This window comes from Narcine bancroftii, chromosome 12 (genome assembly GCF_036971445.1).
Source record: "Narcine bancroftii isolate sNarBan1 chromosome 12, sNarBan1.hap1, whole genome shotgun sequence".
In the NCBI taxonomy this organism is placed as follows: Eukaryota; Metazoa; Chordata; class Chondrichthyes; order Torpediniformes; family Narcinidae; genus Narcine; species Narcine bancroftii.
The window spans coordinates 17188753-17204548 of record NC_091480.1 but is presented as its reverse complement, the minus strand read 5'-3'; the positions used below and the strand labels follow the sequence as shown (position 1 = coordinate 17204548).

Sequence of the window (15796 nt, the reverse complement as noted above, 5' to 3'; positions counted from 1 at the left end):
TTCTATGTACCACCTTAAATTATAATAAGAAACATCTTGCACAAAATGAAGAATCATTAATCAAGCTGAGAGTGGATTACCAATCTTCATCTGAAAAGGTTATGTTCAAATCTCATTCCTAATCATTCTTAATCCAAGCCACCAAGGCTGATCTTAAATCCAATAAATAATTATAAATATATGATATGAATCCACTATGAAAAAAAAAAGCAAGTTAAAAAATACTCTCTTCCTAAATAGAAGTCTCCGTTTCTCTGAACTATCCTTGCTAACTCCTTATCCCAGAAACAATTCACATAAATATTTTCTGGTCCCACCGTAATATCCTCTCATTCTTCCCAAAATTAATCAAAATACTGCAACTAATGCTGAACCGGTGTTTTCTAAAATCGTGATTTCCTTCTGTTTATAATCTGCATTAAGAAAGTCTCTAGTTCTATATGCTTTTTTGAAAGTTTCATCAATCTGCCCTGCACTTTCAAGATTTGTGTACCCATATCCCCATGGCCCTTTGAACTTTTATAACAATATTCTATATTTCCTCGTTCATTCAACAAATTGCATCCCTTAATCTTTCCCTGCATTAAATTTCATTTTCCATGTGTCTGCCCATTCCATCCTGCTTTTAGCATGTCAAGTTTTGTGTTCGTTGGAAAATTGTGGCTTAGAGTCCCAATATAAAGGATATCCTTCAAAAAGAACATACAAGAAAGATTTTATTTAAAATAAACAGAGTGTAAACTGGCAACTAAGTGCAGTATCTACAAACCACGGTCTTACTTGAGTATTCTTGATGATGAACATATACATCAATCTTGTAGTTTGTCTTATAGAGTTACTGAGAAGACTACAAATATAATTTTTTAACATTTTTAGAAACAATTTGACTAATTGCTAAGCTGTTTCAATCAGCAGTGTCCATACGAAGGCAGTGTCAGTCAGCTCCACCTCGTTGTGAAATACACGACTATAATATTACGTGACAAAGAAGTGTTCTCATTGTCACTGGGGAAATCAACACATTAAAATAATCAGGTACCTGTTTAGTCTGCAAGGGAACCCCAGTCTGCTACTTATCTCTCTCTCTATCTTGCATTCTAGCACTCTCACCTCATTGTTAAAATAATGTGGGAAATCAAAGACCAAGTACTGCACAAGCTTCAGAAATAGAACCTCGTCAGGCAACAAGACCAGCACATTTTAGACTCAACGTTGAATTCAACAATTTCATATTTTCAACATTCACTTTTTCTTAATTCCCCTTCTCTGGTGTTTCAAATTCTATTTACCACTTCAATTCAGACGCTTCACAGATACATCTTTTATTCACCAGACTTACCACTCTCTTTCACACGTTGTATATTCTTTCCCAAGATCTAGACTAACATAGATCTTTTGTTTTTTCTGCCCTTACCACTCATTATGAAAATTACTTCCTTTTAATATTTCAGTTCTTTTGAAAATCATTTATCTCTTTCCACAGGTGTTGTCTGCCCAACTTTCTATCTTTATTTCAATTTCCAGCATCTGTAGTAATTATTATATTCAAAGTTTCCCTTAAATATGGAACAGAATGATGGTTAACTGTGTATTTTGGTTATGATTTATTTATTTTTAATTTAGATTTTAAAGAATGAGATCACTAACATTCAAGTTGCAGGATCTTACTTGTGTAACACATATGCTTTTCATTATTTTAGATTTGGAATTTAGAATGCATAAAAGTAAATTTGAACCAACCTCATCAAATGCTTTCACTGAAAATCTCATTGCCTTCTGTCTAATTTTAACTCTGTTGTTTTAACAACAGTCAAGTTGAATACTACAAGAAAAACTCTTTAGGATTTTTTCTCTAGTACTCAACAAGGTAATTTTAAAGTTTTTAAGAATCAATATATGCTCATCAAGATTAAATTCAGTTCTTCTATGGCCTCTTTAATTCCTGAATGCAACAGAAATGTACTGGCTCTTAACCAATTACAGAGTAAATTCAATGAAACTGCAAGTTTGCTGTTCTGCACAGCAGACTCTAACAAAGGACAACACCTTACAGTGTCAGGATCGCAGTACTTTATACTCACCATCTCTTAATTTCACTTTTCAGCTATGATCAAATAAATAATTTGTATTTCTCTAATAACAACCAGAGCAGGTTAATGACATTTGAAGGATTATAACAAGGAAGGGGGAAAAAAAGTCCAAATTACCCATTGCTGATAGACTTCCTGCTGTCTGAATGTTTGCGTCTCTTTAAAGCAGGTGGAGATGCTTTGGCAGCTGAACAAATGAGTTAAGGTTGATTTTTTTTTTTACATTAAAATTGTACTTTAGAAATAATTGCTTGTAACCCATATAAAACAATAAAGTTTTGACTTCTTAAAATAATTTTTGCTTGGAATTTTCTTTCCCAATAGTCTAATGTATCTCTGCCAACTCTGTTTCACAAATAAAGAGTTGCCATTGATTTGTACACCATAGCAACCAATTCAAAATACCAGAGAAAAATCTCATCCCCTTATTTCTTTGTTTACAACCATTATTTCCTTTCACTTTTTCAGATTTACATTGACACTAAAGTCGCATCCAACTGTCTTATTCCACTGGCAAGATGGCATTAGCTGTTAGGAAAATTCCATACAAGTTGCAAGATCCAGTTCCTAAAGGAATATTTGGGAAACATTCTTCCTGTAACAAATATCCTGAAGGACACCTGCCATTTCAGGAATTCATGCATTATAAAGGGAAGTACAGTTGATTCAGCAGGTTGACAATGCATTCAAAGTGAAAAGGGAAGCTGGGAAGAGGGTGCAAGGGAATGATATTCAGAGAACAGTACTAAGAAGCCAAGTGAGAGTGCAAGTGGTGCTTTACAGTACACTGAAGCCAAAAGAGACTGCAGATGCTGTTATCTGGAGAATTTCTCAGGTTCTTGCTATTGTTAGGTCTGCTTTGTTCATGAATGAGTGAGTCAAACACCAGACTGAGTCGAAATCAAGGTTCTTTGTTCTTTATTGCCGGATTGTAACACTTGCAACTAACAGTGTTAGTTGGAGAAGGCGCATTCTGCTGTTATCAGCAAGTGGTGTTTTTTTTTATACCTCAGGATACGTACTTAGTAAATGATCATACCATGACATTGTCCAATGAATAAACTGTTGCTATCCTTCTCTGTTAGTCTGCTGCACATCATTCTTGTTAGTGCCACACTTATCTTGAGCGTACAAGGTCACATCTGCATTCTGTTACTCCTTAGTACTGGGTGACTCCTTCTCCGGTCCCATCTCATGATGTTTTTACCTTACACTATCTAACCTGGTATTTCCTTCTTCATATCCAGCAAGCAATTGAATAAATGAATTCTTCTTTTTTTTGGACACCTGTGGCTTCACAGTACACAAATTACTCAATTACAAGATTCCAAGTCCTTCTTAGGATATGTGGCATTTTCTCTTGTGTACTTAAACTATCAGTTGTGTTGCAAAAATATCCAGAATTTTTACCTAATGGCTTACTAACTATATGTGATTCATTTCAAGTTTTGCCATCAATTTAATAAGATGTCATTAAATCGTTTTTGATTCTTTTGTAAGCACCTTGACAAACTTTACATTCTGCGTAAATTGTAGTGAGTGCAGTTCCAAAATGAAGCGGAACACAAAACCAGAAATTGATATCTTTCTATTACAAAACAGCTCTCCGCATAAAAAAATTGCTTGATGGTTTCTGCCACTGTGTTACATTATGCAAGACTAGCTTAGAGGGTGGCATAGTTAGCATGGTGACTGCTGTAACAGCAACAGCGACTGGGGTTCGAATCCGGCGCTGTCTGTAAGGTGTTTTGTCTTCTCCCCGTGTCTGTGTGAGTTTCCTCCAGGTGCTCCAGTTTCCTCTCTCTGTTCAAAAATGTACCAAGTGTTGTTGGTTAACTGGGTGTAATTAATTGGATGGCATGGGCTCATGGGCCTGTTACCGTGCTGTATGTCTAAAAAAAAAGGCTCCATATATTAATCCTTAATATAATATGCCTTAGGAAAGAATTATTAAAGACATTTTCCCATCATCAAGCACCATTACAGTAATTACAATATAGGATATAAACATTCTTCATTTCACCACAGTAAAGGGTTTCTGTTCTTTTACATGACTCGGCCGCAACTTGACGAATTGCTGAGAGAAACATGGCTGCAGACACTGTGATTGCAGTAAAAACACCAAAATGCTGGAGGAACTCAGCTGGTTTATTCAGCATCTAGGTTCAACTCCCGCAGCTACCTCATCTACACCTCTTCCCACCCTGTCCCCTGTAAGGATTCCATTCCATTCTCTCAATTCCGTCACATATGTACCTAGCATAAGGACGTCCGTGCCAGATCAACAGAAATGTCCTCCTTCTTCAAAAAACATAACTCAACTCGGCGCTCACCCACATTCCTCTTTACCCACACAACTGCCTAGCCCCCTCCACCCCCACATACAACAAGAACAGGATTCCTCGTCCTCATCTATCACTCCACCAGCCACCGCATCCAACACATCCACCTCTGCCATTTCCACGACTTACTATGTGATCCCACCACAAGACACATACTCCCCTCTCCGCCTTCTGCAGGGACCACGCTCTCCATGACTCCCTTGTCCATTCCTCCCTCCCCACCAAATGTCCACTTGGGACATATCCCTGTGACCTCGAGATGCTCCACTTGCACCCACACCTCCTCCCTCAGCACCATTCAGGGCCTCAAACAGTCCTTCCAAGTGAAGCAACATTTCACTTGTGAATCTACTGCATCCAGTTCTCCTGCTGTGGTCTCCTCTGCATCGGAGAGGCTAGAGGCAGACTGGGAGATCATTTTGTTGAGTACCTCTGCTCTATCTGCCGCAATAACATGGGTCTCCCAGTGGCCACCCATTTAAATTCTCCATCCCACTCTCTTGCCGACATGTCTATCCATGGTCTGTCTCATGCACTGCCAGTCTGAATCCACCTGTAAATTGGAGAAACAACACCTCATCTTCCAACTGGGCACCCTCCAACCAGATGTTGTTAAAATTCCCCCCCCCCCCCCCGAATTCTGAGACTTTCTGATATATCCTGCTTGTGCCTTTTTTGATCTTTTCCTTGAAGAAGGGCTCAGGCCCAAAACGTCAGCGATATATTTTTGTCAAAATGATTCTAGGTGCTGAATAAACCAGCTGAGTTCCTCCTGAACGTTGGTGTTTTAACAAATAGTTGGCTTCCCTGCATTTGGATAAAGAAAACATATCTTAGCAATTTATATTATTTCTTAGAAGCTTGAAGGAAAAGATACGAGAGTAATATTTCAGTGTGCAGGATGGCATTACTGGGACAATCTTTTGAGTACGGCGTGACTTCAAGTCCTTTATCTTCAGGTTACTTGCAGTCGGTGTGTAGTTATTACCAATTGATTCACTTGGGCTTCTATGGTAGCGCTGCTCTTTGAAAGGGATTGCCAAAGGCCATGATTTGCCTTGCATGATGGGAGGATACTGGCTATAATGCATAACAGCCTGGAAAACAAACATTATAAATTAGAGTGTATTAAGAAAGTTAAAAGACCATCAATGTATTTAAATACATTCCACAAATATCATAAACTTGCCCCCGGTCTCCAATATTGTAGCCCTATTTATTCCAAAATTAAAAATCCCTAATTTGCTTTGTAAAACATTCATTTTTCATTAAAAAACAAAATAAACTCTTGTTAAACCTTCTAAACCATTGATGTGTCATTCATGAAAATTTTGTTTTAAATCATCCTCGCCCATTATGTGGCATTTTCACTAATTTAACAAGATCTACTTTATCCAGTCACGATGCAGCAACTATGAATTATTCAAAAGGCTTATAAATTGGCTGAAAGACAACTTAATTGAGCTTAACTGGTCTTTATCCTGTGCACATCAAGGGACTGACATATCAACGAGGTGCTAGACATCAAACAGGGCACAAGCAATGAATTTTATACTGACATCATTGGCCGAAAAAGGCAAGACAATGTGACTGATTTTCTTCACTTACAGACCATCATCTAAGTTCAAGCAGCGACAAATTCATTGCCAGGGATAGGCCAACATAAATGTGAAAAATATCATTTATTTTCATCCTTCATAGCTCAGAAGCCAATGGCATGAAAGGTGGGGTTCAACTTTAGGTCATCCCCATCATGGTTTCTTAAGAAAATAACCTTTATCCTCAAGGACCCTCACCACCCAGGCCATGCCCTCTTCACACTGCTACCATCAGGAAGGAGGTACAAGAGCCTGAAGATGACACCCAGCGGGACCGGCTTATTCCCTTCGGCCATCAGATTTTTGAATGGGCAATGAACTATACCTCACTTTCTCTTGCAATCATTTATTTTTCTCAAAAACACACATCACATTTAAACTACACAAAAGATTAAATGTTTATCATCAATGTATCAGATTCCTTATAAGTAGGGATTAGCTCCATAAACATATTTTTTTTAAAATCTACAGTAACAAATGACAATGGATCATATCACTCTTTTGAAATGTCTTTCAGCACAAATTTATTCAGAGACAATGCTGCCATCTTTTTCTGAAAATGTATCTATATGATTGACACACCGTCAATAATCACAAAAGATTGAAGGTGTGAAATTGATGGGCTTTTATTAACCATAGACTGGAACAACCATCAACCTCATTGACTGATCAAGGCAGAGTGGAATAGGGAGCATGTAAAGGGCTATAAGGATCGGTCTTGGGAGGCGTTTCCAGCCACCAGCAGCCAAATAATAGCATTTAACAGTGGTTTACCTTAATGATAATTGTTAAACAAGAGGGTTCCCAATATTAAAACAACTAACTGTTCTTATTTTTCTCTCTAGTCGTGGTGGTTTTGGTTTGGTAATAGAAACGGGAGCTGTTCTTAATAGAATGCCCAATTTTAACTATCCTATCTGATGGATAGTAGGCTGGAGTTTGTTAATATGTGACCACAGTTGCGCCATATGAAATTTCATTTTTTTTCTTATAGGTCTTGAAGTGCTATTTTGAGCCACTGATGGGAACTTGTAGATGGACAATGAAAAGAAGTAAAAACACAAGGCTGGAGAAATTCAGAAGGTCAAAAATTGTACTTTATATAGCAAATATAAAGATGCAAAACCAATGTTTTGGGCTTGTGCCCTTGATCAAGGTATGAGAAAAATGGAGGCAGGTGCTCGAACAAAATGGTGGGGGTAGGAGGATCACAGTCCCACAGGCAGGAGGCAGTAGGTGGATAGGGGAGGGAGGGCACACCAGCAAACAGGGGAAAGGGAAGGGGATGGAAAACTGGAGGAAAGAAGACAGAGGGATAAGGAGGAGAGGAAGAACAGGGAGTGGGCTAGCATACATCAGAGAAGTCAATGTTAATGCCATCCGGTTGGTAAGTGCCCAGATGGAATATTTATGGTGGCCGAGGTTGCCTACATTTTGAACATACTTAATGAAAGAAAGGCTCAAGCCTGAAATGTTGGTTCTGCACCTTTATCTTTGCTATATAAAGTCCACTGTCTGACCTGCTGAGTTTCTCCAGCATTGTGTAAAACTTCAATCACGACGCCTGCAGACTTTCGTGCTTTACTTCTTGTAGATATAGAGGGATCCATTTTTCAATAGAGTCCATGATGGATCTGAGATGGGATTTTGTTCATAGGCCCAAACAAGGATGTCAAATATTCCAGGATATGAACCATGCTTCGGAGAGAGGCCCAGCAAATGGGCTGGGGAATATTTTACGTTTTCATAGGGAGCAAAAGAATTTCTCCAGACTCCTTAAGTCTTAAAACTTCTGGACTCCACCAGAGTCCATGCATCATATTCTCTCCTCACAGTTAGATACAATTGATTCTGCAGCCAGCTCTGGTGTCCACCAACTCTACTCGTAGCCAAGCCAATCAGTTAATTAACTTCAATCAATGATAAATGCACCTGGAAAAAAAATCAAGACTTCCCAGCCTCTTTTAATATGCAGCCCGATGTTTCCTCATAACATTAGGAAACTGGTGTCATTATTACGTATGTTCAAAGCAATTATTTCAAAGAGTGCACAATTCTTTTTTTGATCTGTACAGAGCAGAGAGTTTAAGCTTTGACCATATTCATGGAGCAAAACTTTTGTCCTCCATTCATACAACGAACTATTCTAAGAGGGTCTGACATTGACATCAAATGCTTTCAGTCAAAATATTTTTAATTTCACCGTAGTGCAATTTCCAGCTTGCTCACAACACGAATGTTAAAAATCATTATTTTTTTTAAAGAAGCAATTATTAAGCACTTCTATCATGGAAAAGCCCCTTAGATAACAAGCAATAGCCAAACTTCATTCAAGGCATTATTGGTTATATTCTGCAGCCTGCTGGTATATTTTATCAAAAGTGTAATGATAGGAACATTTTTTTTTAATTCAGAGAGCAGTAAAAAATCACAAATGATTTTTTTCTGTCATGGAATTGTAAAATATATCTTCATTTGATGCAAGAAACTACTTATTTTTGAAAGTGAAGTTACTTTTTTTAATTCACAAAAATAAGCTCTTCAATCTCTCCAAAATTAGACCACATTAATACCAGAAAAAGTGAACATATCCCACAAATCAGGCTATCACTCGTCTCATAAATGACTTGAGGTACAACATACATGGATTCGAGTAGGCAAACGTATGAATTAAAAGCAAGTGTGGGCCATTTGGTCCTTTGAGCCTATTGCTTCATCAGATCAAGGCATGTCAGAATGCAACTTCAACACCAAATTCCCATTTACCTTTCTCCCCTTTGCTCATCAAGAATAAATTTAATAAAAATATTCCACTGCCTTACATGGCAAACTCAGGACCCTCAGACAAAAATTTTGCATAATTTCTCTCTTAAATGGCTGACCCTTATTTTTAAGGTTCAAGTCTATTTATCATCTGATTGCTCAAGTCCAAGCCAACAAAGCAGCTTACTCTGGGTCTCGGCAAAACACTGAAAACACACATTATATAGACAAACAATATATTTGCAAATAAGCATCTCTACAAATATTAAAATTAAATAAATATTATAATAGTAGAGTCACAGAGGGTTTGCTTGAGCAGTTCATCAGTTCTTTAGCAGTCTCGCTAGGAAGAAGCTGCTTTTCAGCCTGGTGGTTCTGGCTCTGATATTACTGCATCTTTTCCCGATGGGAGTCACTGGAAGATGCAGCATGCAGGGTGATAGGGGTCCTCACTGATATTGTGATCCCTCTTTAATCAACAATCCTGGTAAATCATGTTGATAGAGGTGGGGGGTGGGGAGGGAGACCACAGTGATCTCTCTGCCATCCTTATGGTCCTGTGGACTGACCTCAAATCTGATGTTCGACAGCAACTGTGATGTAGTCAGCCAGATCACTCTCAATAGATCTACTGTAGAAATTTGACAAAATAGAGATCGGTAGCCTTGTCCACCTCAGTCTTCTCAGGAAGTGAAGTCACTGTTGCACCTTCCCAACGAGTGAGGATATGTTGTGCATCCAAGATAGATCACTTTTTAAGTGGATTCTGAGGAACTTGGTACTCTCTACCCTCTCCACTACTGAGGTATTAATGTGTAGTAGATGGTGGTCATTCCTAGTTCTCCTGAAATCCACAATCATCTCCTTTGTCTTGTCCACACTGAGGCTCAATTTGTATTCTCGCACCAATTCACGAGATTTTCTACCTCTTTTCTGGAGTGTGACTCCTCCTTGTTGCTGATAGAGCCAATGACTGTTGTGTCATCTGCAAAATCAATGCTTTTATTGGAGCTGGATCTGGCATTGTAGTCATGAGTCAACAGTGTGAACAAGAGCAGGCTGAGCACACAGCCCTGAGATGCGCCATTGCTTAGCCTTGCAGTGCTTGACATTCTGCAGCCAACCCAGACAGACTGTGGTCTTTCCGTTATGAAGTCCAGAATTCAGTTACACAAGAGGGGCTTTAGAATCTTTCTCAAGAGAAACAACCTCTCGATATTTACCCTGTCATGATCCCTCAGCATCTTGTGTTTCAATCAAGCCCTGCCATTTTTCTGATTCAGTAGAAGGTTATCCTCAATTTGCACTCATGAGATGACCTGATAAGTCCAGTAACCTTCTCTGAACTGCTTCGGACATATTCATATCCTTCTTTAAACATGATAACAAATACTCTACACAATGTAACTAAAGCATAACTTTCCTTTTGTATTCATTTTTCTTGCAATATGTGAGAGCACTGTTAGCTTTCCTAATTATTTACTATTTTTGCAATTACTGCTAGACATCCAGATCCCTTTGCATCTCAAAGTTCTGTCATCTCTTACTATCAAGAAAATACACTTCCTTATTATTCTTTGACCAAAAGTTCACATTTTCCCATACATCTCATATTTGCTCAGTTACTTATCCACATCTCTTTGCAGCCTCATGTCTTCTTCATAATTCACTTTTCTACCTGTCTTTGTGTTATTGGCAAATTTAACAATATCTTTGATGCTTTATTCAAGTTATTTGCATAAATTGAAAATAGTTCCAATCCAGATTCTTGTAGCACACCAATAATTACAATTTGGCAAACAGAAAAAAAAAAATTTATACCTATCCACATATATTGCCTTCCATACATTGAGTTTTATACTCCACAATGACTTTTGATGCAACATATTCACAGAATCCTGCTGGAAATCTAAGTACAATATACCCACCTGTTCCCTTTTATCTTTTGCTTCTTCAGAGAATTTCAATCATTTGGAAATGATGGCCTCATTACATGCTACAAGATTAAACAAATCTACCTTAGCTGTCCTACTTTGATGGGTCATTTTATGAAGCTCAAACAGGTCAATTTATCTGACAATCTAATCTCATGGTAAGATAACTCTCCTTTCATTGCCCTTGGCTTAGCGTTCTACACCAGCACTGTGCAAGGTATTGTTTTGTAAAGAATTGTTCAGGCTCTGGAAGATATAATTTTAGTACTACAATGACTATTTAATTGTCTCTTTAAAAAGATGAAAATATACATTATTACTGAGATACAGAGAATTTAGAGGGTTTTTCTATTAAAATCCTTTCCCTGCAAAGTATCAGAGCTTTTGGAAATGTGACAGGATGTGGGAAGAGAGATAAATACATAACTTTAATAAATAAGACATGCCCCTTCAGTGTGGGCCATAAGGGGTATTTGGATGTAGTTTTCAAATGCTCATTTTACATTTATATTTAGAAATTAAGATTTAACCACTATTCTTCAAACCTTTGCAATGAATGATATTGACTTAACTATCTTTCCCTTTGGTAACGTTGTATACTAAGGCATCTTAAATTTTCCTTTCTCTACAAAAAATATTTTACCTTATATAATTCTGAAGTTTCACAACACCGGTCAGGAGGCATAGGTGGTAAACCAGGCAACCCTCTTGTATAACTACTGGGAAGTATTGGATTATCCTGTGACTAAAGCCAACAAGAGAGTATTATTTGCTTCTCAACAATAAATCTATCCTCATAAAACTGTGTTTAAGAGTTAATTAAACTATTGATATACTAAAGATGATCTGCTTTATTAATTTTCTGTACAATTAAATACATATACTTTGTGACTAAAGATGAGGGCATTAATCTGTCTTATGAACTTTGCCACCACTATATGCATTTTTTCAAGAACCTGTGATGATCTAGTGCAGATCATGAATTTAAAATAACATTTAGATTTCCTGGAAAATAAAATAGGGAAGAGCTTTGAAATATTCCTTTCCTTGTCTAAAATAAAATTATCTATGACGTGATTGTTTTTCAAGGAGGAAGACAGTTTTCTAATTGCTTTTCATGATCAAATGCAGAGAAATTAAATAGCACTATCTTTACAAAGTTGAACCTCACAGAAAATCCATTTGATAGTGTCCCAATTACCTGATCTGCTCGACAAGTTCTAGCCAGTGATATCAGCTTTCCTGATGGTCTCACTCCTACTATGTGCACCTCTGAAACTCGGCATTTAGCTTTTTGATGAGTTACTTGTTATTCCTTCCCCCCCCAACCACTGGAAGTATCCAAAACTTTCTGACACATTGTATTTCTAAACAAGGTTGCATTACATAGCCTTTCACCCAATATACTTCAAGTCTGCAGAGTTTCCCTTTAAATTGTTGCAATTGATGAATTATCTGACTGGTCTTTCCTTTCTTATTCAATTTGTTTTTTTTCCTATTTACTATTTCCTTTCTTTCCTGCAGTTCAAGTGGCTGTAGCTATTCTGAAGATATCTGTGGCCCTATTTTTTCTCTCCCCCCCCACCCCCAACAATCAACCCAAGCTCCAATGGCTGCTGTGAATAAATCAGGTCATGTTTTCAAAATGTAAGAAATGTATTAATTTTTCCCAGGGAAGCAACAGTAATTTTCTTATTCCTTTGCGAACTACATACAAAGAATAAAAATAGAAAGATTTTCCACTAACTCAATGTTCAGTTATTAGGTAATTTAAGGATTACGTAATTCAGATTGACATGAGAAGAATCAAGATGGCCCTATCCAAGATCCAGGTCATTCATTAAAAGTTAGAAGCGATGTTGACAGACTGCAGAATTAAAAAATGACCTTACCTTTTAACTGCCATATGAAGGCACATCATTGGAGATTGGTTCCACACTCCTCCTCCTTATTGGTGACACCAGAAAACTTAATAGAGAGGTTGAACCTAATCAACTGAGCTTGATGTGGTATAACCTCATGAACCTTCTGATCAAAAGACTTGATCCCTAGCAGATGTGCTCTACAGCAAGTTATCTCCTGGTCATCTTATCCCTTATGACATTGGGCAACTCTCCTAAGGCGGATCTCTCCAAGTAACACAACTCCACCTTGATTGCTGATTTTTGATAAGATACATACAAAGGTTAGATCAGGTAACCATCCAAGTCCATGGCTGACTTCTCCTGACAGAGAAAGCAGGAACGTAGCAAGAATTGTTGGTAGCATTTAAGGCACAAACATATTGACAAGACGACAATGTGAGTGAGAGAGAGTGTGAAAGAGAGAGAGAGAGTTCAGAGAGAAAGAAAAATAGAGCGCTCCAGTCATTCTAATTGGAATTGTTCTAATTTTTCATCTGCTATCTCTAATGAAGCCAATGGTTTGGTGAATACTGGCCCCCTGGTTTTGTACTTTGGCATTCCTTAATCCCTTTTAAGGAAGGATGTGCATGTGAATAGTGAAAATTTTTGCGAGAACAGAACCATAGTACATTACAGCACAAACAGGCCATTCAGCCCTTCTAGTTCACGCTGAACTATTATTCTACCTTGTCTCATGGACCTGCACTTCAACTATAGCCCTCCAGACCCTTCCCATCCATGTACCTGTCAAAACTCTTCTTAAATGTTAAAATTGAGCCTGCATTCACCACTTCAGTTGGCATCAGAATGTGCACGTCAATGCTTTATCAAAATGGCATATACCAGTTTTATATATGGAAAGAAACTGCGTGACTTACAGAAGTAGGAGATTTGAAGTGGATAGTGCTTGCAAGAAATTGATGGAAAATGTGGAAATAAGTGTGATGATAGCTTTTATCTTCACAACCCTTCTTGGATTATTAAATTTCCCTCAACACTGCAACCTGATCCTAGGTGCTAAATTTCACACAATGACCTGTCCACTGACGCTAGGATATTTTCTCAGCACTTCAGGCCCTCCAATTGTAATTAGCAAACAAGCACAGCTCATGTACCTCCAGAGCAACACGAGGAAATCTGATGCTCTACCATTATACAGCGCAGACTCAACAAAGCAAAACTGAAGTGTACTTCCCCTTAATAAACATGGAATGAACACTGGCAAGCTAACCAATATTTAGTGCACAGACTAACCAATCTCACTCACATACATCACAGGACAGTTAAACCCACTTGCAGTGCAAAATGTTTTTTTCCCTCCAATGTGTGTTTTCCCATTTACATTCTACCATACATCAAGAGCAAAGTTTAATTCTGGTCTTTAAGGGTCATTTTATACAGACATCTTTAACTGATACTACAAACTTCCTGAACTTTAGATCATCATTATAATTGTGTGAGGATGTCATGACAATGAGAAAACATAATAGAGCCCAAAATTAGCAAGTTAAGCTTATACATTCTGCTTTTGATAAAATAAATTATAATGTAATTGTTACTTCTTTTTTAAACCCCTAAACTTTGTTGGGTGGTGGCAGTCAATAACCTTTATTCCAGAAATTTTGTCCTTCAAACCTGAACACATTGCTTCATTTGCGCCTCAAAATTGCCTCAACAAACATTTAGTCAAAAGCAGCAATAATCCAGTTTTGAAAAGTTGGAAACTATCGAAGATGAAGCAGAATAATTGGTATGCAATTAATAGTTTAAAAAAACCCAAAAACCCCACAATGCTGGTCAAACAGCATCCTTGACACAGCAAAGATGCAGCCTTGACACAGCAAAGATGCAGCCTTGACACAGCAAAGATACATCTTTGATATAGCAATCAATAGTAAAAAAAACAAAAACCCCACAATGCTGGTCAAACAGCATCTTTGATCTAGCAAAGATACATCACCAACGTTTCGGGCTTCAGACTGATATGGGGAAAGGCTAAGAGCCCTTCTGCCACCAGGAATGGAGGGGAAGCCCCTCAAACAAGGTGCCATGGTGGTTGGTGATGCTACCAAGTAGAAAGTGAATGTAACAATGTCCGGTCATTGAGAGGTAGGGATATGACCCTACGGGTGCGAAGAGGCTTTCCTAAATAAATTATTGTGGATAAAGTACTTTTGGGAGGGGGAAAGTCTTTACCTCCCCAGGGGCGCCGCTCCCCGGCAGCTTTGTCTTTTCTACATTTTATACGTGAACATTTCAGACTGTTAGAAATAGAAGTACCTTCACAGAAATTGCTCGAGACAAAAATTGAGAACAAAGAACATTTATTATTCAACAATGCAAATTTGGGTGCTTCCCCTTACCCTGGGAATACACACATACACTGGGGCTCACCCAACTTTTATACAGTTGATTTCAGTATAGGAATACCCTCGCCCTTGCATTCTTCTGCCTCCTGGATGGGTTTGGCATTAGGCATTAGGTTTCTGTGAACTTGGAGGACCAGGGGGTATCCTGTCAGTGTCCCATCATATCATTATCCTTATTGTCCTTATTCACAAACCTGCCTTTGTTCTAGTTCACACCTTCCCGACTCTCAGGGCTACAACCTCTTCATATAGGGCTTACTAATTACATATGTGGAACTTGCTAATTCTATCTAGGGCTAGAAGACCCTTATCTTATTCGGACTAACTTGACTTCCTACATTCTAGTATCTATTTCTTATCCTATTCATACTGGCTTTATTCATTACACATATACTAGTTTCCTCATCTTCATATTTTTAGATCAGTTTTGCTCATCTCTCACAAGACCACCTCTCATTTCAGTCAGAACTGAAATATCACGCCAAAACATTTGCAGCGAGCACACGTGGAAGGGAATTGGGGTGGTACCTCGGGATCTTGCATTTTCGGTCGCTCTTCGTGAAGCTGCAGCCCCTTTCGTTCAGCACGTTCCCGGGGGGAGCCTGGCAGAAGCGCCCAGTCTCGCCCTGCGCCGAGAACGGCGGGAGGGGCCGGGCCGGTCTGTTGCGTCACAGAGGAGAGCCGCAGCTCCGCGTCGTCCTGACGGAGGTGGCCCCGCTGCGCGGACACCTGCCTTAACAAGTGTCCTCCCCCCTCCCCCGGGCGCCTCACCCCCATGCGCGTCCCAGTCGCCAAC

At 38.6% G+C, this 15796-nt stretch overlaps 1 protein-coding gene across 3 annotated transcripts in view; it reads right to left on the bottom strand.

The window, feature by feature from the left end:
- Positions 1-15698, bottom strand: part of dnah3 (dynein axonemal heavy chain 3) — a 120688-nt gene extending 104990 nt beyond the window's left edge. For 2 of the 3 annotated variants that reach the window (XM_069905509.1, XM_069905511.1), the window contains exons 1-4: positions 15529-15698; positions 11371-11472; positions 5310-5529; positions 2208-2277 (exon numbers count right to left, since the gene is read on the bottom strand). In XM_069905509.1, the coding sequence (XP_069761610.1) occupies positions 2208-2277; positions 5310-5529; positions 11371-11472; positions 15529-15543 (407 nt within the window). In that variant the 5' untranslated portion in view covers positions 15544-15698. The remainder of the gene's footprint in view (positions 1-2207; positions 2278-5309; positions 5530-11370; positions 11473-15528) is intronic. The other variant, XM_069905510.1, reaches the window with a different exon arrangement.
- Between the last annotated feature and the right edge of the window lie 98 nt (positions 15699-15796).